At 47.4% G+C, this 19689-nt stretch overlaps 1 protein-coding gene across 11 annotated transcripts in view; it reads left to right on the top strand.

The window, feature by feature from the left end:
• The window catches only part of Camta (Calmodulin-binding transcription activator), a 469187-nt gene that overhangs the window by 368055 nt on the left and 81443 nt on the right, over window positions 1-19689 (top strand). For all 11 annotated transcript variants that reach the window (XM_089574641.1, XM_089574637.1, XM_089574635.1 and 8 more), the window contains one exon: window positions 19415-19482. In XM_089574641.1, the coding sequence (XP_089430767.1) occupies window positions 19415-19482 (68 nt within the window). The remainder of the gene's footprint in view (window positions 1-19414; window positions 19483-19689) is intronic.

Genomic DNA, 19689 nt, shown 5'->3' with positions numbered 1-19689 from the left:
ATTGATGCGCCTTCTTCGTATATTGAGGCGCGGTGCAAGGGGTGAAAGGAGAGCGCCAAAGTTCAAATTCTTCTCACGACTTTCATCGACAGCTGCGCTGCAAAAAGCGTTGAAGCATCATTCTCGTTCGTTTGCCTTTTTCTTCTTCCTTCTTCTTTTCGTTCTTTCGTTCCCCGGCTGCCTTCGTGTTCACAAAGACCGAGCCACTAACGAGACGCTGCTGAGCGTCGCGTGTGCGCGCGTGGTTACGTCACGTCCCCTGCCGCCTGGCCACCTTATTGACATTCAAAGCGTTCCGAGCGCCACCCCGCGTTACGGCTCCCAAAGGCCTCCGGTGTCGCAACCCACTCTGCTCCCTTTTTCTCCAGGCCTTCTTTTTGCTTCCTTCCTTGCTTTCCTGTCTTGCTTTCCGTTCGACGAGAGTGACGAGCTGACACGTGAGAACAGGCGCTAGATGTAATTAAGACTCGGGGCTGCCCTCACAACAGCTCTCGTGTCAGTGGCTCGATCGGGAAAGCCTGCGGCTAGCCTGGTTTCTCTCTGTGGGACGGGAAAGTAAAGAGAAGCTAGAGCGCTGTTTTGTTTCGTAGATGCGTGCGTTCTTTCCTTTCTCCGGGTGTTAGAGCTCAAGGCTTAGTTCGGGGTAACGAACAGAAATTGTTTTAGGGTTGCAAAGAGAATTCCCGTGCGGGAATCTCCACGTTTTAGGGCTTTGTCGTTTTGGGGAGGGGTGCGTGTTAAGCGCCTTCTCCACTTTGTAATCTTGATAGGTAATCACTCCTACCATACTTCATGTCTTCCGGTTTTACGCCCGATGCCACACAAGCCTGTAACACGAACTTTTATGTCACGACATATATAGTGCACAGCTCTCGGTCGTGGTTTCTGGAAACAACTGGCACCTCTGATGGTCGTTCTGAACTGCAATTCCTTTTCTTTTTTTTACTTTCACTATTTAAAGCCTTCTGTTAACGAATAATCAAGGAGAACGTCTCTATACAGCTCTCCGTTATTCATGCAGATTATCTGTATTCTAGTATCCGACATGGCAAAAATTCAGCGACCCCGTGCTGCTGTTCTCGACGAGGTCTTTCCTTTTCTTTGTTCCAGACTAGTGTGCTCTTCAAAGAGTCCGGATTCACCGTGTGTGTATTGTCCGTGACGTCTTTTACCAATTTTATACGCGTTATTGTGCCTGTTGCGGGGTCTTAGTGGCTATGGCGCCCGGCTGCTAAGCCCAATGTAGTGAGATCGAATCTCTGCCGCAATGGCCGCATTTCAACAGGGACGTTATCCGAAAACGCCCCTTTTGCGTGAGATATCAGCGCACTTTGAGTTACTCCGGGTAGTCTAAATTAAACCTGAACCTTCCATTACGCTTTCCCTTATAGCCAGTGCATCGTTTCGGGATGTTAAACCCCACATACCATACAATACCCTACCATACCATACCACATCATACCATACTGCATTATCCTTACTGTGCCTTACCATACCATACTTTACCGTACCATACCTTACCGTACCACATCGCACCATACCTTACTATACCTTAACCATATCATACCGTGTCATACCACACGATACTGTACCGTACCGTACCGTACCATACCATTCCATACCATACCAAATACGTGCTTACAGGGCAGTCAAGACTCCCAAGACCCATGCTTCTGTACAAAACAGCAGTCTTCACAATTGATTCCGCTCTTTTCGTACTCATTTATGGCTAGCGTACGCAACGTTGATGTCGCTGTGACAGGGGCACCCGCCTTTACCAGTAACAAAATGGAAGATTCCCCATGAAAACTTAAACTTTTCATGGCGGAAGTTGAAAGGGTGGGCGCAAAAGAAAGGCTTCCTGAAGCCATTCGCTGTCCACGATACGCGCTAGTTAAGCAGTGATTTTGACAGGATAAGCGAAGCTCGGTAATGGCGAAGAGACGACACGCGTCGGAAAGCTGTTTTTCTTTCATTTTTCCCGTTTTACTGCCGTTAGATATTGGTTCTTCTTAAGAAAAAAAGTGGGGTTTCTTTTCTCATCTCTCTCTCTCTCTTGTTCCTCCTCTTCTTGTTGCCCGCACAAGATGCAAATTTTTAAATGCATACTCAATAAGGGTTTCGCAACGCGATCGCGGAGTGCTGCCGAGAACAGGTTACGCAAGAGCGTCTTATGAGTTTCTTGCCGTGTGGTATTGCCTGGATAAGAAAGCTCTTTCATAACGACCGACAATTTTTGTCTTATATTGCGAGCATACCGCGAATTTTGTATGGTCGCATGTACGCACGGTTGCAGGACAGGGTAGTGCTTGTGCGAAGCAGGCCGGATATAGGGATTCATTTTCTACCAGCACGACAGGTTCTTCTTTCTTGTTGCCTGGTTAATAGACAAAGACCTGGTCGTCCTTGCAACTTTGCGCTTGTTTATCTTAACCCGTGATTCTTTTCTCCATTCAACGACAGTTTTGACGGTTCTAAAAGGGTGAAGTAGGATTACCAATTTCCTGGTTCAGCGCTAACGTCACAGCTGCTAGGGCTTTTCATTTATTATTGTCGAATACCGCTGATATCTTCTTGCCATGTTACGTCCGTGAAATTGGCTATATGGATGAGCTTCCGGTGTATAAAAATGCGTAAAACCAGCTTAGCACAACGTCATCTTCTGTGCAGTTCTTATGCACAATTTTTTTCTTCTTACTTTCGCGACTCTTTCTCGAGTGTCTTGCTAAGTGAAGTGGTCGGAAAGGGAGGGGGATAAATTAAATAGAAAAAAATTTAAACGCTCGGATGAATTAATTACTTGCATAACTTCTTGCGTTTTAGGTGAATGTCTCCCACTTCCGCACTTCCTGAGGCCCGGCGCTTCCAGCAAAAACGAACGGCTTCGCAGATGTAGATTTAGAGGGAGGTATGATAGATAAAAACGGTAGTTTTTTCTGGATCTTCCATAAATATTAAATGGGTGTATCTGAGATGTCTTGCAGTTCCTCATTTCGGATCTTACTGACATGCGTAACGCTAAGTATCCGCTCGAGACGTGTCTGTGTGACAGACGAGAGGAAAATAATTGCGATATAGTGTTCCCTGCGCGCAGAGCAGTAGTATGCAGTAATGACGACTCTGCACTCTCATGCGCCGCGATGGGGCACCTGGTAGCTCAGTCACTCGCATGCTGGCGCCGTCTGGTGGCCTCAAAGATAACCGTCCGGTCGCAGTTTTCACGTCTTGTAGTGTTTTCCGCGATGCACATAGTCGACACTAATGCGTGCAAAGGCGCTTCAAAGAGCGCCCGGTTATTTGTTCCACTATCGTCGCGACAGCGAAGCGATTGTCCCCACCATGTGGCTCATGACTGACAGCCAAGCAGGCAGCGTTATTCGCCGCAGTTCCGGCATCGAAGGCAGGGCTAACGATTCGCACAAAAGCAAAGAAAGATTATTTTTTTTTTTTTAGAATACGTGCCCAGGCGATCATTCTGACTTTCAGTTTCTCTTCCGTCGCGAAATGTTTTCAGTCCTTGACCCTTTTTTTTTTAGTATTATTATTGATTTACCTATGCCGTTTTCGTGTTGGATTGCCAGAGCTGGCAGCGAGTGAAACAATGCAGCAATGCAGTGATTACTGAGCAGTGCCGCTGACATGTGAACGGGAACGAGTTGCCCAGTCCTGTAGACGCTCTAAAATGACCCTACAGTGAAATGAGTTCCATACGTATTAACTCTTTCCCTACCGCGCCCATTGAGCATCGTTAGCCCGCTAACGATCATTTCATGCCCCGATTTCAGAACCTTCTGCGTTGCTAATGACCACGCTGCAGATGTAGCTTGTAGGCCAGGAACCAAAGTTTTATTTCCAATGTAGTTTTCTTTTGTCCCGCGAGGGGGCACTTTCTCACGCGCTGCGAAGAAATGATGACGCGGACCTGCGCTCATTGCCCGCCATGTTGCCCGCAAATGATGCCTTCGCCGCTCGACTTCTGAGCCTTCCGCGTTGCTTACAGGCACGATGCGCATCTGGCTTGTAGCCGGAGAACGGAAGTTTTGTTTCCGATATAGTTTTTTTTTTTTTTTGCCCCCACAGAACGGCATTTTTTGAACGCACTCCGAAGATGCGGTACCATCAAAGTCGCTTGGCACCCTCCGCATGCTGGGCACGTGCTCTAAGACATAGCAAATCTCAGGACTCCGTTTCGTCTGCGAGTGATTTAATCGACGTCCTGTGCAACAACGAGCCTGAAAATGTTGCAAGATGCTGAAGATGATTCAGTTTTCACATCGGTGATGATGGACACCAGCCTGAAACGCAGGCGGCCGCGCTCCGATGCACAACAATAGGGTTTCCAGTTATTGTTCTGTAGCAACAATACTATTCAAGATAGAAATGATTTTTTTTTTTTTTTGCAGAGAGTGGCCAATAGAGTAACAAACATTTTGCATATTCCAGAAAATTTTTATCATTTTTTTATTTTTAAATACAGGCGTGTTTTTGCAAATTTTGTTGAATTTTCTTCTAAAATCTCGTTTTTAGCAAATAAAATTTTTTGTTGCAACATGTAATTTGTTGTTTAAACGTATATTAATAGAAAGCACTTTTATTCAGCTCTGTTTTTGGGTATTGCAATCAATATTGAATGAAATAGTTTTTACAGAAAAAAAATGTACTGAAACCTTCAGAAAATGGTCATTTTCCCCATGGTAGGGAAAGAGTTAATAATAGCTCTAACCGGAACGCCACGCGCATTAGTTGTAGTTCAGTGCTTCGTGACCTGCCCTCTCGTTGTTAAGTCTATTCCGAGCAGATATAGTGCGCAGTGGTTTTGGCTGCAATTGAGCTTAACTGTTTCCGGTGCCATTTACTGCAGAACATTGGCATACTTGTGTAATTTGCGGGATCTATGTTTAAGTACTGTTTGTGCAAAGTTTGCCTCAGTGATCCTATTCTTGTCGGTTAACTCGATCCTAGCGTCTCTTAAATGAATGTCTGCTATGGGAGTAGAAGTTTGGTTTGGTGCCTCAAGCGTAAAGAGAATTTTTAATCAGGCATACGCTTAGCACATTCTGATTGAACTTAATGAAAGCAACTGATGGACCACGACCTGAACTCTGATTGGAACTAGAGTGCCAGTCTAACAGTCCTGTGATTGGAATGCTAGTACAGGCAGGCGTGGAAAAGCGCGGCAATTAATTTCACTGCCATGGAGAGTGACGACGAAATTTAGTAGTACGTTTTTTTTTTTTTTTGTGGCTCCGAAACACTGCTGTTCGGTGCATGGTCGAAGGTGACGTAGTTACTGTGGACGAGCGCAGTTCTAACTCGAGCTTCGACACTAGCGGCTTGAAAGGCGATCCGAAGTGACCGTTGCTAATCCGTTTTAAAGTTCATTTCCCGGCCTCAGTAGAGCCTCCTTCGCCAGCCTCTTTTTTTTTCTGAAGTCGGCCATTTTTTGTTTATTTTATGTACGGAATATGTAGGAACGAGCGGAGAAAAACAAACTGCCACCTAACGCGCCGCACCTGAGCGCTTTGCTGTTCTTCAGCCTCCTTTCTTTACCTGTTCGCAATCGCAGCAGAGTGCGTGACCTCTCACTTCAGGGGACATGCTCCAGAACCACCTCTTTTAATATATTTTTCTATCTGTTCGAAAACTTTCTAGTTGATAGTATTTCCGTAGTTCTTTTTAAGTCTGTCGCCAATTTTTGCCTATTTTTCATAGCTCGATTTTAGCAAGTCATACATTTGAAATGTAGGAGAGTTCTTGTGCACCTAATATGTCATCAGTATAGACATGCGACAGCACTAAAAAATACCTAATTTTAACGCAATAGCGTTAAAGGCCCCGTTCCGCAGAAAATCCGGTGTCGGCGTTGTCGGTGTTGTGAGCGAAAATTCACGGGCATAACTCTGACAGGTGGTGCCCAGAGAGCAACCTAGGAGGCAGGTGGGCCACCTAAGTCACGTGACCTTGTGACGTCATCACAAACTGCCAACCTGATTGTCAACAATCTGCCCACCGTGGCAGGTGGCGCTTAATGATTGGTCGCTCGGGAAGAGCAACCTGGGTCGCACAAGGCCCACCGCTGGGAGCACCTGCCATCGAAGGGTAGTGGCGCATCGTTTAACCGCTGCATCACTGCGCCATTGTGGGAATGGTAAGAGGACACCCAGGCATCTATGAATGTAAAGTAGAGAGTGAGCTTCTGCGTGTATGGGAATTCACCCATTACGCTATCGCGGAATATCCCTAAGGAGGAGCCACCGCGGTGGCTTAGTGGTTATCGAGATGGGCTGCTGACCCGAAAGGCCCGGGTTCGATCCTGGCCGCAGCGGTCGAATTTCGATGGAGGCGAAATTCTAGGGGCCCGTGTGCTGTGCGATGTAAGTGCACGTTAAAGAACCCCGGGTGGTCGATATTTCCGGAGCCCTTCACTACGGCGTTTCTCATAGTCTGATTCGCTCTGGAACGTTAAACCCCCATAAACCGTAAAGCATAATAAAGCAAGCAAACGCCAAAAATACAATCTTTAGACAAATGTCGCAGTTTTTTTACCCGCGTGTCTTCTTCAGTGCACGATGTCAAAACTCAGAGGATCGTGCAAAAGTAATAAATTTGCGACCACGTCAGTTTCGAATTACTTTCGAGCGCGCGTGTGCGCACGCGCACAAGCAAAAAGGATGACGAGCGGCGAGACGAACAAAGCTCGAGAGTTCGACGCCTCCATTTTTTTTCCCCTCCATCTTCAGCTTGCTCCGGTCCAACAAGTTATCGAGGTGGCCGGAGGTGTCCCTTTTATAGCGGCAACCAGGTCTTTTGTTGCACTTCGTGCCCCCCCCCCCCTTCCCCCCCCCACCCCCCCCCCCCCCCGATCCCCAGCAGTGGGCGACTAGGTAATTGAAAGCAAGGCTGCCCGGCTGCTCAGGGATATTCTTTCAGTTGCGCCACCCTCGGTAAACTCAGACGAACCCGCGCGTGCCCGAATAGCAGTGGCGGGGGTGATGTTGCGAAAAAAAGAAGCGCCCCATTCTTGGAGCGGCAACGCCATTCGAAAGGCCACGCACCTCGCCAGCCGAAGAACCGTTCCATTCTTCTCGCTTTAGTCTCGCGTGGTGAAGAAACGTCGAGCTACGCGAGTTCCATGAGTCTAACGCCGGAGGCGTTTTTGAGCGCAACTCTTCAGCGCCTTTTCGTGTGTTGAGCCGCGTCACCGCCGTCGGTGTCACCGAGCCAAACCATAAATAAATCAAAATAAAAGCATTGCAGGGGCTGGGATTCGAACCCGCGGAGCCGCGAACAGATCAGCTTCGCTGGCCACTGCACGAAAGCACTAGGCTATCTTTTTTTTTTTTCAACATGGTATTTATTACAATTATGCGATGTTTTATGTACATGAGCCATCTACAAACATTAAGAAGACAGCGAGTGGTTCATCAACCCACATAAGCAACGAAGCACGAGAAAAGAGTCAATTCGGAGCACATAGCGAATACATCATAAAACGACATGTCTAAGCAACAAAACTAGAAAAATTCAGGGGGCACTTTGGCTCTCTAAAGTGCTGCAAGGCGAAAGCGTTTCCTGGCGCACTGTTTGTTTTTATTTATTTCTTATTTTTCATATTTTGTTTTTTTTTTGCTCTTTTCTTATTTTTATAGCTTCTTATTTTTATTTTCATATCTGATTTTTATTTTTGTTTATTTTATTTGTATTGTTTATTTTTCCTTTCCTTCCCTTTATTCCCTTTATTTTATTTATGAAACCCATGCATTCACTAGATGCGCCTTTATTCATGATCCAACCTTGAGCCTTCGTGGCGGAGTGGTATTGCTCCGCTTCAAATGACAAAGGCTCTGGTTCGATTCCCACCCTCGGCGCAGTTTATTTCTAAGCAGTGACGCCGAAAGGCGGACAGATCTGCCGACGCGTCTGTCGACACGGCTGCCGACAGCGTCTGCTAACGACAGTATGAGCCATTAAAGGCTTTCGCCTTAAAAAAAGGCAATGAACAACACAGCACTAAGAGTGAGTACCACTCCGGTTAATATTGGGTCTTGGCGTACAATTCACAACAGATTCACAATGTCGGTCCATCGTGCGTGTTTTCCACAGGCTGTGTAATCCAATTAAAGATAACATATAAGGTTCATCAACAAATGGTAGTGTAGTGGTGGTCTACCGAAGACCGTCAAACTAGGCTATCGCCGCCGCCGATCACGCCTCGTCGTACACTGCAACACACTCTCGCGCTGTGCATCGCACATCGTCGTCTTCAACTGATACTGCTATCGAATTAACATCCACATTCTCGCGCGCTGGGCATTGCACATTGTCTTCATCAACCAATACTACTATCAAACTAATATCGTCGCCAGACGTGCCGACGACCCAGCAAAGCAAAACGTGAGCCAAGAGAGGAACAAAGCTGCGTTCGAAGTCTCGCCGAAACTGGTCTACACTCCTTCTTTTAACTTTCTGTAACCTACATTCCACTCCCCCTTTTCTCAACTTATGCCTCATGGCAGACTGCTCGAATAAAAATAAAAACAAAGTTCGCATTAGGGGCAATCGTAACCTTTCTTAAAATTTTTTTTCCTTCGGAGCCGCAGTGTTTTCTTCATGGACTTTAGTGATTACCAGTGCTTCGATAAAGCCATCTTTGGTTTTTTTTTCCGGTTGGTCGCGCTGTCGTAATTCTACTGTTTTGCGCTGTTATGCAGTTATCCAAACGACCTGTTTCGTAATGGTGGATTAGTGAGGGCACTGTGAGTCTCACGAATCATTTGTAGGGGCGAATGCTTAATTACTGTGCAGAAGCAATGTTTACAATGAAAATAGATCCGATCCGCTGCGTTTTGCTTCTGTTATGCCACTTTCGATGTACTGTGCTCGGTGCGATGTTATCATTGCCGTAGTTGTGTGCGTGAACGTATCCTTCCAGAGCGGTTCCGGTTTTTTGATGTGCGCTCTGGCAGAATGGGGGCAACTAGGTTGATGTAGTACGGCGAGGTATGGAAGGCAAAGTGTTCACAATAAAAGGCATCCATTTTGCGAGCAAAAACTCGAAAAGTGCCAGGGAACAGACACAGAAACATAAAGACCTCGCACGTCTGTTTATCGACGTGTGGACATATGCAAGCTTGGTCGTGCCCCGATTGTGACGTTTACTTATGAACGGCTCTTCTGGTTTTCAAAGCAGGCAGGAACGGCAGCCAAGATGTGTATTCAGTTAAAAGGTAGGGGTGGGGGTGACTGGGTTTTGTATTATTGGTGGTATTTTGTATACTCAGTTGTTTGTTTGTTTGTTTGTTTGTTTTTCATTCTCTTCTCGTCTGGGGTCCTCGCTGATGTGTTTTAGTCCTAGAAGAGCTGTCTTTAGGGTACTTCTTTTCCTGTGAGCTCGAAAAAGCTGTCAGCACTGCTACTCTGCGGGACGGAGTAGTCACGAACCTGAGATTGGGTTTGAAGTCTTGGTTAGTTACCTCTCTTCCGATACCTTTCAGTTTGTTTCTGATGATCATTTTGTGTTTTCTTGCAAAGTGTGAAAACTTGACAAACTGCCACTTTTGCATTTCACCCCGATAGATGCGCGGACGCTGAGGCTATGGATAGGGCCATCCGAACAAGCATATCAAGTATTAAGGCGAAAGCCTTTAACGGCTCATACTCGCGGTCATTACTCTGTCCGTCCGTTCGTCCGTTACATCTGAAGTGAAAGTCATAACTAGTCATTACTGGTCATGACTAACTAGTAATTAATCAGTCATCAACTAATTAGTCATGACTAGTTAGACATTAATCAATCATGACTGGTTAGTCATAGTTAGGCGTGACTAGCTAGTCATTAACTAGTCATGACTAGTTAGTCGTGAGTCCTTAGTCATGCCTGGTTAGTCATGACTAGTTAGTCATTGATCAATTAGGACTAGTTAGTCATCAACTAAATAGTCGTGACTAACTAGTCATTAACCATTCGTCAACTAATTAGCCAGGACTTGTTAGTCATTAACCAAGCATGACTAGTTAGCTATCGGTAATGACTAATTAGTCATGACTAGCCAATCCAAGTCGCCCCATAGCCGCCTCGTGTGTGCCTACGGCCGTCGTTCGTTGGTGGCTTACTGCGCATGCGCTAAGGTGGCGCCACTGTCGCGCGCACTGCTCTATTGCCAGATGCCTTGCAGCAGTCGGATGGGACGGAGCTGGTCGTCGACAATGCTAGGGTAGACATCCAGACCAATCTACGACGCCACACTTTTGTAATCGGCGTTGGCATGCGCATTTATATATGTTAGTTGTGTTTATCGTTTGGAGCTTCACTGCTACTATACTACTTTGTTGCTGAATTTCCTGCAACAGTCTTCCAAGCACGTTCGCATTGTTCGTCGTTGTTATTAACTCGGCACGTGCCGGCAACTTCTGTTACAAAAGCGGCGGTGTCGAGGCTTAAGTGCATCTCCACGAAGCGTGTTCACGTCTCAAGCAAAAATTCGCAGCGCAGTCGGGCGTGCAGTGTATATACGTTATCGCAATCCTCTTTACACACTCCATCCGATCCGGGCGCTAAAAAGCGAGTTTTATGAAACTCGGAGTCGTTGTCGCCCGCAGAGAGAGGCGTGGCAAGCTGCGCTGGAAGCGTCGGCGCGCGTCCGTTTTCGACAGCGTGACGCCCGAACAAAGGCGGCCTCTCGCAACGCGCAGAGCTCATCCTTTTCGCCGCCGACATCCCGGACTGTGGCGTCGTCGCCCGCGCGCGCCTGCCGCCGACAGCCACCGCCATCTTGCGTCACTGGTTGCGTCCGGGGATCCGGCAAAAAAAGACGGCGCACAGACCTCGCCCAGCCAGGAGGAGGATGATCTGTCCCATATCTGCTGGCCTCGGATGCCCGTCTGGCGTCTGTCAGTGCGCGCGCGGTCGCCCACTTGCGCAAGCAAGCCGTCTCGAACTTCGATCGGTGTTGACGCCGATATTGGCGGCTTCTGACTACTTGCTTGCTTGCTTGCTTGCTTGCTTGCTTGCTTGCTTGCTTTCTTTCTTTCTTTCTTCCTTTCTTTCTTTCTTTCTTTCTTTCTTTCTTTCTTTCTTTCTTTCTTTCTTTCTTTCTTTCCTTCTTTCTTTCTTTCTTTCTTTCTCTCTTTCTTTCTCTCTTTCTTTCTCTCTCTCTCTCTTTCTTTCTTTCTGTCTTTCTTTCCTTCCTTCTTTCTTTCTTTCTTTCCTTCTTTCTTTCTTTATTCGATTCTAGCCGAGGCGTCCTGTGAAGGCCTTACCGTCAGCCGTACCTTCAGACGCTCCTTTGCACGCCGCGTCATTGCTCCCTTTATTGACTCCTCAGCGGCTAAGCCGCTCTAAATTGCGTGCTAGCCGCTTGTACTGGGCCTTCTCACTTTCGCGGCGGTGATCGTTGTGAAACCGCGCAGTTTCGTGTAACTGAAAGACTGGCTTATTAGACCTCTTGTTAGAGACATCTCTTCGTCGAACTATGCGTTCTCGCCTCACGAGTGCAAATTCCTTCCCACTTTTTTATATTTCTATCTTTCTTTTTCTGTCAGTCTCGCCTCAACTCCTCGCGATGTTTCTCGCTACCCTCCGATAACGCAACACGAGTACAGCACTGCCTGGGCTGACGGTACAAACGCGCGCGCGCGCGTGCAGTCCCTTCTGCGTGGAAAAGATTTCGATCGTAGTCAAGCGTTCTCGTCGCGACCAGAGTTCGCTATAAAATTCCGTTCATGTCCGCGATAAGCGCGGACGGGAATATTTCGAGCCTGGCGCAGAGCGCCTCTTCGATCGAAATCGCGTGGTGGAATATTACTCTGCCTGCGTGTTGCGCGTCTTCACTAGCAAGGTGGGAGAGGAGTGATTTTTTTTTTCTTACTCCGTCATTACTGAAGTGTGTTTGGTTTGATCTCTCCGAATTTTGCTGAAACGCGCTTGCTAAACTTCGCCGTACTGAAGTTACGGCTAACCTAACGATAACCTTCTGTTTTACCGCTTACGAGATTAATCGGTGAGAATCATATCCAGAAAGGGAGGAGGGGGCCTTTGCGGAAAGAAAGCGGACGTCTCTTTTTCCTGCTGTATGGTACAGACTTTTAGTATGCTTAATAAAGATGTAATGCTCGCGGAAAGCTTCGATCAGCTTTCAAGCCATAGGTTCTCGCCGGGTCTCGCTCACACACGGTCGGTCGTAGAGTCGATCACGGCGCCAAAGCGAAGAAAATCGCACGCCGCTGGTCGCGCCTGGAAACGAACTCCTCGGTTTCAGTGCCAGCACTGTGCATATTAAACAATGAGCTCTTTCTTTTTTTCTATGCCCTTTCTTCGTTTTCCTCTTACTTTCTCCCTTTCTTCCTCCTTTTATTTTCTTAGCATGTTTTCTGGTTTTTTTTTTCTTTTCACTCTTTCTTTCTCCGTCTTCGTCAAAACATGACAACAAGCCAAAAGAAAAAAAATGGAGGAAGCAGTTAACTAATGACTCTATATAGGTGTTCGGTTGCTGACGACAAGGTTGCGGGCTCGATTCCGGCCGCAGCGGGTCCATTTCAATAACGCAGAATGCAATACCACCCATGTGCCGAGATCTCTATGCTCGTTAAAGGAACGTCGGAATTCTTCTGGAGCCCTCCACCATAGACTCCCCCATAGCCAAAAATTAATAAGTCGTGAGCCACCTTTGCTCTTTTTTCCAGTAGTGCTTGAAAAACGTGAAAGCAAGAAAATGAACGTCGGAAGCTTTACCGGCGCATCGGAATCTCCATCTTAGGGTGGGGGGGGAGAATGTTATTTGAAAAATCATATTAGCCCTGTAAGGCCCACGCGATGAAATTTTGGAGTAAGAGTTAACTTTCAGGTTTTCGCTGTTACTGGACCCTGTCTCGCAAAAAAAAAAGTAAAAATCTGGCAGAGGAAAATTAACTATTACTACGCGGTTAAAGAGAGAAAATTAGTCCAATTTGTGAGCGTCCGGAGACGATTAAACGTGAGCACACGCACCACGTGATAGTTTACAGCGAAAAAGAATGACGGACGTCCTAAACTACGCGAGGACCTTCTTCTGACGGGAAGGCCAGAAAACCCAGGCTTGGCGGCGTTATTCGCTTTACAGCGTGCCGGAACGCGGCGAAGATTAGGCCTATTGAAACGCGCACGTAAGCCCCCGCGCCTAAAATGCGTTCGCCTCGCCTCTCGTTCGCACAAAAGCCACGCGAAGGCCACGCCAAGCCACCGGAAAGTTTCCGATGGCGTTGTTGCCTTATTGCTGCGTTGTTCTTAGTGCGTGCCTTATTTATCTATCTCGGGCGTCCTCGCATAACGGCGATGTGCGCGTGAATCGCGGGAAGCTTATCTACGCGAGCGCTTATTATTCGGTCGCCAGAGCGAACACCCCCGCACCGGTGCGCGCTGAAACTCGCGGCAAGAGGCCGCCTATCTATCTTGGGGGATTCATAAAGGGCGATAATTTCCTCGCCTTCGACTTTCTCTTTTAGCGCTCCCTCGTTGCCACGGCGACCTTAAAGGTGCAGTCGTGTATGTGATGCAACGTCAACCTCTTTTCCTCACTGATTTCTTTTTTGTCGTTTTACTCGGTGTCTCGCGAGCGGTTCTTTGATTATTCCGGTTGCATAACACACTGCCAGTCAACTGCTGTCAACTGCTCAATATCCAGTCAACTGCTGTGAGCAATTTTCGAAAATTAAGGCACGTGCATACCAGCGCGTTGTGCAATTACGTATCTGTAGAGCTCACACTCAATAACTTTCGAGCCGCGCTCTGAGTAAGTATACTGACTGCTACAGGGGGCTCGACGATCTGCGGTGTTTAAAATTTGAATCGTCATCATCCGAGCAACAGCAGCTGCAGTAGCCGGGATGTTTCCACCGGAGCACAAATCCTCTTACACTGATTTTCAATTAGTCCTATCCCATCCCATTCGCGGCCGCTTTGTCGGCGTAGATTCTCAAATATCATCTGCCCGGCTACGTTCGGCGCAGCCGACTGTACATTACCATCCAATCTGTTACCCTAACGGGTCATCATTTACCTGTTTCCTGCATTACGTATACCTTCGGCTATATTTTTTAATCAAAGCTACTCTTGTGCTATCTCTTCCTCGGTCACTTCCGTTCCTTTCCTTTGATCGCCACGCTGTTCCCAATCTGATTTCAAGCTTTCTCGTTCGCCTCCATGTTACAGGCCTATACTACACTCTAATACAACTCAAGAACGAAAACTGAAAACAGCCCTCAAAGAAAGCTCTCCAGCCCATGGCGTCGACCATTTGTTACGACATCGTGATTAATCCTTTAGCGTGGCATTCCATGTGGCTGTCAGGTGCCTCCGCGGATTAACCTTGACGTCATGACAATCATTCGACGCCATATGTTGGAGGGCCTCCTTTGAGTGGTGTTTTCCGCTTCGTTCTTGAGTTGTAGCTGAGTATAGCAGGATAAAACCGCTGCATACATTTCATTTGAGCGGTATTGCTAAGCTGTGTTCATAACTTCAGAGCCCCTGCCAAATGCTCTCAAACCCGTTTTCATTTTAATCGTAGTTGTGTGCGTGTGTTAGTATGGTCCGAATCTGCGGTCACTGTTTGGGCTGGACAGAGGTGCTCTCTGTTATTCTCAGTACATTGATGTGTATAGCGAACTGTTGTTCCTTTTTAGCCATGGTTGAACGTTATTTTAGCTTTCTTCGCATTCATGTTTAAACCTGTCCTTGAGCTTCTCTTGTTGAGTCCTCAATCACGCCCTCCAATTCATGCCCTCAATTGCGTACTCAGCAGGACGACGCCGTCAGCAAGTCACCGGTTACTGGGTTGCTCTTACGGCTAGTTCTTTCAAATTCAATCCTGTGAATATCTCTTGTATGCATGAAATAAATAAATAACAAACAAAAAACTCCTTCTTGCTTGACGCCCTCTCAGATTGGTGCTCTTTCACTCATCTTGCGGAGAACTTTCTTTTGCGGCGCTGCTTCTGCAGATGTCTGTTAGCTTACATACGTAAGCACATGCTCCGCGCCCTGTTTATGCGATGCTTCCACGTCTGCTTGTATTTCAACTGACCCAGATGTTCTTTTCGTCGTTTTTGAGGGCTATGTAGGAGCTCGTTATAACTTGCATACGGGTTATCACTCAATGTCTCGTTTTCTCGAAATTTACGCAGAGTTTCTTCTTCCCTTTGCAAAAAAAAAAAAAAATTAAATGACGAATAGAGCCAAACCGCCATGAAACGTGTAAGGTATGAGGCAGAAGTGGGGGCACTACATAGTTTATTCCCGGTAGCGCCTTCTTAAAAGTTGCAACCGCCTACTGACTTTCACATTGGTGTTAACGCCGTCGTAGCCGAAGTTGCCGGCACATAACTCCACATTACGGCCATCGTCCTCAGTTTCCAACGGCACGTCGGAAGGCGTAGTGCGAGGGGTGCACGACTAATGTCTCCATTTCGCAATACAAAACTACTGCGTGAATAAACGAAACGGACAACCCGACCAAGCTCTCTTTTTCTCTGACTGCGTAGTGCACGTCCTTTTTTATTTTATTTTTTTAGACGAGCGCTGGCTTAGTACTTCTTTCTGTGCCCTTATTTTATTCTCCTTTCGTTCCTTTTCTCGCGGCTATGTGATGGATTCACAGAGAGTACGAAACCTACAGCACTTTTAATTCGATATCGTTGCTGGCCGCAGTGAGCGATTTCAACTTTGTGTGCGTGGTCTTTCTGCGTCGCACAAACAGAAAAAAAAAAAGAAGTTCCAAGGACCGGACACGAAGCCAGGAATTTCTCGTAGGAAACGAGTACGGAACCTCATATCCAAGACGAGTGCTGTGTTACTTGAAGGATAGAGGCGAACATAGTCTGTGCGGCAAGGCTATACTGTTACCATAACAACGATAAGACGCTCCAGTTGGCTTTACTCCGACCGCTGTGGGAGGAATTGGCGCTGACGTTTGAATAGGCTAGAGAACGGTATATGTAGGAAGTTTCCAACCCCTGCCGTGGACACGTTCTGAGCCGCCAAGCCACCACAGTACTCAAGCGATGATAGTAAAGCTGTCAGTTCACAACATTGCGCAACCAGTAAACGCTTGTATAGGTTGGCCTCTCTGTCATATGGCAGTTTCTCAGCTGGAAGAAAAGGAATAGGGAGGAAGGGGGGGGGGTCCTTTTTGGCGGCAACTTGCTGGCTGTTGCCCTAGTGCTACGTGTTACACCAAGTTCTGTAGCATTGCGCCTGCTTTCAGCACCTAGCCCCCCTCGAGCGTTCTTTCTAAAGCTGCCCTTCGGCATAAAAACGGGTTCGTACTGTCAGTCAGCGGAACCGAGCTGACTATACCGGATGTTTTAGCGAACACTTACAAAAATTTTCAAAAGTAGGCTTTTTGGGGTAAAAATATGGCTTTTGCGGCATAGTATTTCCAATGTTCGCGGACACCAAAAAACCGGTGAATCGTCTTAAGTAGTCGGCTGGTTGACTAATTTTTAATAATTAACTCTTTAACTAGTAGCGTGAGGCTCCTAGTTGCAATCAGATATTTGTAGCCGGCCTGTAGTAATAACCATATCAGTTTTTGGAATTTCGAAAACGCAATTATCCTCGCCGCTCTGGATCGACAAAGTCTGGCTGCATCGTGCGAAAATACATGCGTTCTCGAAAGCATGCGGGCAAAGCAACCTTTCCAGTGCGCGTAACTAGTCGAAAACCAAATTTTGTCGAGCCACAGCGCCGAGGGTAATCGCGTTTTCGAAATTCTAAAAACTCGTATGGCTATTACTAACGACCGGCTACATATCTCTGATTGCAGCTAGGCGCCTAACACTACTAGTTAAAAAGTTAATTATTAAAAATTAGTTAACCGGCTGTCTGCTTAAGACGATTCACCGGTCTTCTGGTGTCCGCCAACACTTAATAATATGCCGCAAAAGCCATATTTTTATCCCAAAAAGCCTACTTTTGAAAATTTTTGAAAGTGTTCGCTGAAACACCAGGTATATAGTCTTTAATGTCGCCAACTGGCTTTGCTCTCTCTGTGTCTCAATAAGCGCGGCTGCGAGTATTGATATGTTAAGCTTGCGAAACAACTTTCGACATTCACTCCGGGGGAGGGGGGGAGGAAGGGGGGGGGGGGGGGGGGCACGTCCGCGCACTGGTCACTCGGTATGCAGCCATACCCAGCGGGCACTTCGCAAATAGTTTTCAGTACAGTCTCGCGCCGCGCTCCTCGCAGCCTGGAGGGAATTGGTGCTTCAGCGTCAGCAGCTGGACCTTTGGTCTAATACATTTGAATAGGGTGCGATCAATTTACCGCAACGTTGGCGGCTTACAGAACTCCATTTCCTGGGGATGATGTCGTGGAACGATGCGGCGCACATCGGTCGGCCCGCTACTGCCGGAGGCCTCGAGCTTTCGACACAAGGCCCCTTCGTGCCTCGGGGAACACACTGCGTTGTAATACAAAAAAAAATTCACCTCTATTCATATTTCGTCACTACGACGGCTTGTTTTCCTATAGTTCTGAAAAGATGGACTCCTCTACGTCCTCCTACGCGTATGGCTCACAGGCGTTGGCAGCTTTGGCATCCGCGTGCATTCTCAACGCGAGTAGTCATTCAACCCGGCCTGTTCGCGCATGCGCCTCGTGTTATGTATTTAGAATATAGTGCGCGCAGGCGGTGAGCAACAAATTATGCATGCGGTCGGGCTACGTACTACGCTTCGTTCGAAACTCGAGTCCCCTTAAGCGCAGCGTTGCATGTACGGACTTACTTTTTTTTTTTTGCCGCCTCGTCTCTCTTAACTTATCGGAGAAATAAGACGGCAGCTTGTCTCGCAGACAAGTAACAGCACACCCTGGCGACGGCAACTGTCACCAAGTGGCGAGCTGCGTAGAACGTCCGCTGGCGCTAATGCTGGTAGACGCGCGACTGCCGAGTTTTTAACAACTCAGCCAACCGTCGCGTATAGGCGCCGAGTCGGCGACAGCGAAAAGCTCCGGCACCAGCGCGGGGCTTTCTCTTGTTGCTGACGCGTTCCGCTTTTCCGGGCAATTCCATGCGAGGCTTCCGGTTGTTGTCTCCTCAAGACTGAACCGCCGACGCGGAACGTGTAAGCGCTTCCATCTAGCGAGTCTGTTTTCCTTTTCGGCGCAACGGCCTTGGGACCGAGTCTGCTGTCGCGGCGAATGCGCGTGTGAGTCCCCCCCCCCTCCCCCCCCCCTCCCCCCCCCCCCTCCCCCCCCCCCCCCCCCCCTCCCCCCCCCCCCTCAGCGTCTTTTGCGGCAGCCTTACGAAAGCATTCTTGTCCAGTATCTTCACTTTTTTTGCGGAAGGCCAACAAAGACGGATTGAAAATTTATATAATGCTAACGAATGTGTTCTGTAACCTCCATTTCTTGTAAGGAACTCTGTCAGCGTTGTTGTTGTAGCCGCCTGCGTTGCTTGAGGAGTTGGATTGCTGTCGCCTCCGCGTAGAGATTTGCGTGTTCGCTCACTCGTTGTCCGCAATATGCTGCACTCTAAACACGAATACTCCTATATGCAAGTGAAAAGGGAGTAAAGTTGTCCTCTAGCGCACTCCCTTTTATAAAAGGCAATGCGCTTCTTTACTCTCTTTCTACCCCTTTCTGTTTAGACTGTACGTCCAGCAGATTTGTCTATGCTGTCGTTTGTAGAAAGAGAGGATTATCCGGGCTCTTTAATATTTTGTTCGCTTGAATCAGTCATATTCCGGTTCTTTCTTTTTCTTCGTTTTCGTTTTAGAGGTGTCAGTGCCGTATGCAGTTACAGCCGTGAAAAAGACGTTCCTCTCTCCTGGGTGGCGAGACTAGAACCACCCTATAAGAGTTTCCGTCGCATTACCGACTAACATCAACTCGTACCAGCCAGCCTGTAACTTGCCACCTTACGCATTTTCGTCGTAATTCGTTTTTTTTTTTTTCCTGTGATCTAAATGTGTGCGCTAAATTGAAAGGTATCGCTCTTCTCGAGGTGGTGCTCTTTTTGAGCGATCGTTAATGTACATAACCACCGCCCATTCTGATAACGCGCTGTGTGATTTGACAGCCTGCACGTTAAAAAAAAAAAAAAACTGGATTACGTCTTGAGAAAATTGTACTCTGTGCGCACCAAAGTACTCGCAATTTTTTTTTATTGCATATTCGCGCTCCTATTTGTTTTCCATGCCTTGCACCTGCATGGGCTTAACGATGCATGGGCGCAACGTTAGGCTTAGGCCTATCGTTCCCCTATGACTGGTTGCCGAGTCGCCCGCTGTACTTTCATTCATGAAAAAAAAAGTAAAGGAACGGGCTGAAATTACCCTATGTACACCAGAACATAGCGAAAAATGTAGTGTTCAGCTTCTAGCAGCTGACACAAACAAGTGTCTAAATTGTCTTTCCCTTTCCCATTTTTCGTCCAGGAAATCGCCGCCATCCTTATCAGCTTCGACAGGCACGAGGAGTGGTTATCCCGGGAGGTGAAGATTCGGTGAGTATTCCTCCGTTTTTTTCCCCGTTTCTTTGCGTGTATTAACGGCAGCCGCTGTATTAGAATACTATATGTGGCGTGCCTCAGTTTGCTTTCAGCCTTGTGAAACGTCTCTTTGTCCCGAGTTACATTGTTCTCTTTCAGCGTTCTCTCCGTCATCGAAGAGCCAATGGTCGCGTTCGCTGAGATTTTCTCTCGTTCTCCGTT

The sequence above is a fragment of the Amblyomma mixtum genome, chromosome 2 (genome assembly GCF_055824585.1).
Source record: "Amblyomma mixtum isolate Tamu chromosome 2, ASM5582458v1, whole genome shotgun sequence".
Lineage (NCBI taxonomy): Eukaryota > Metazoa > Arthropoda > Arachnida > Ixodida > Ixodidae > Amblyomma > Amblyomma mixtum.
Note: the sequence above shows the minus strand (reverse complement) of the source record. Positions and strands in the feature narration are given on the sequence as shown.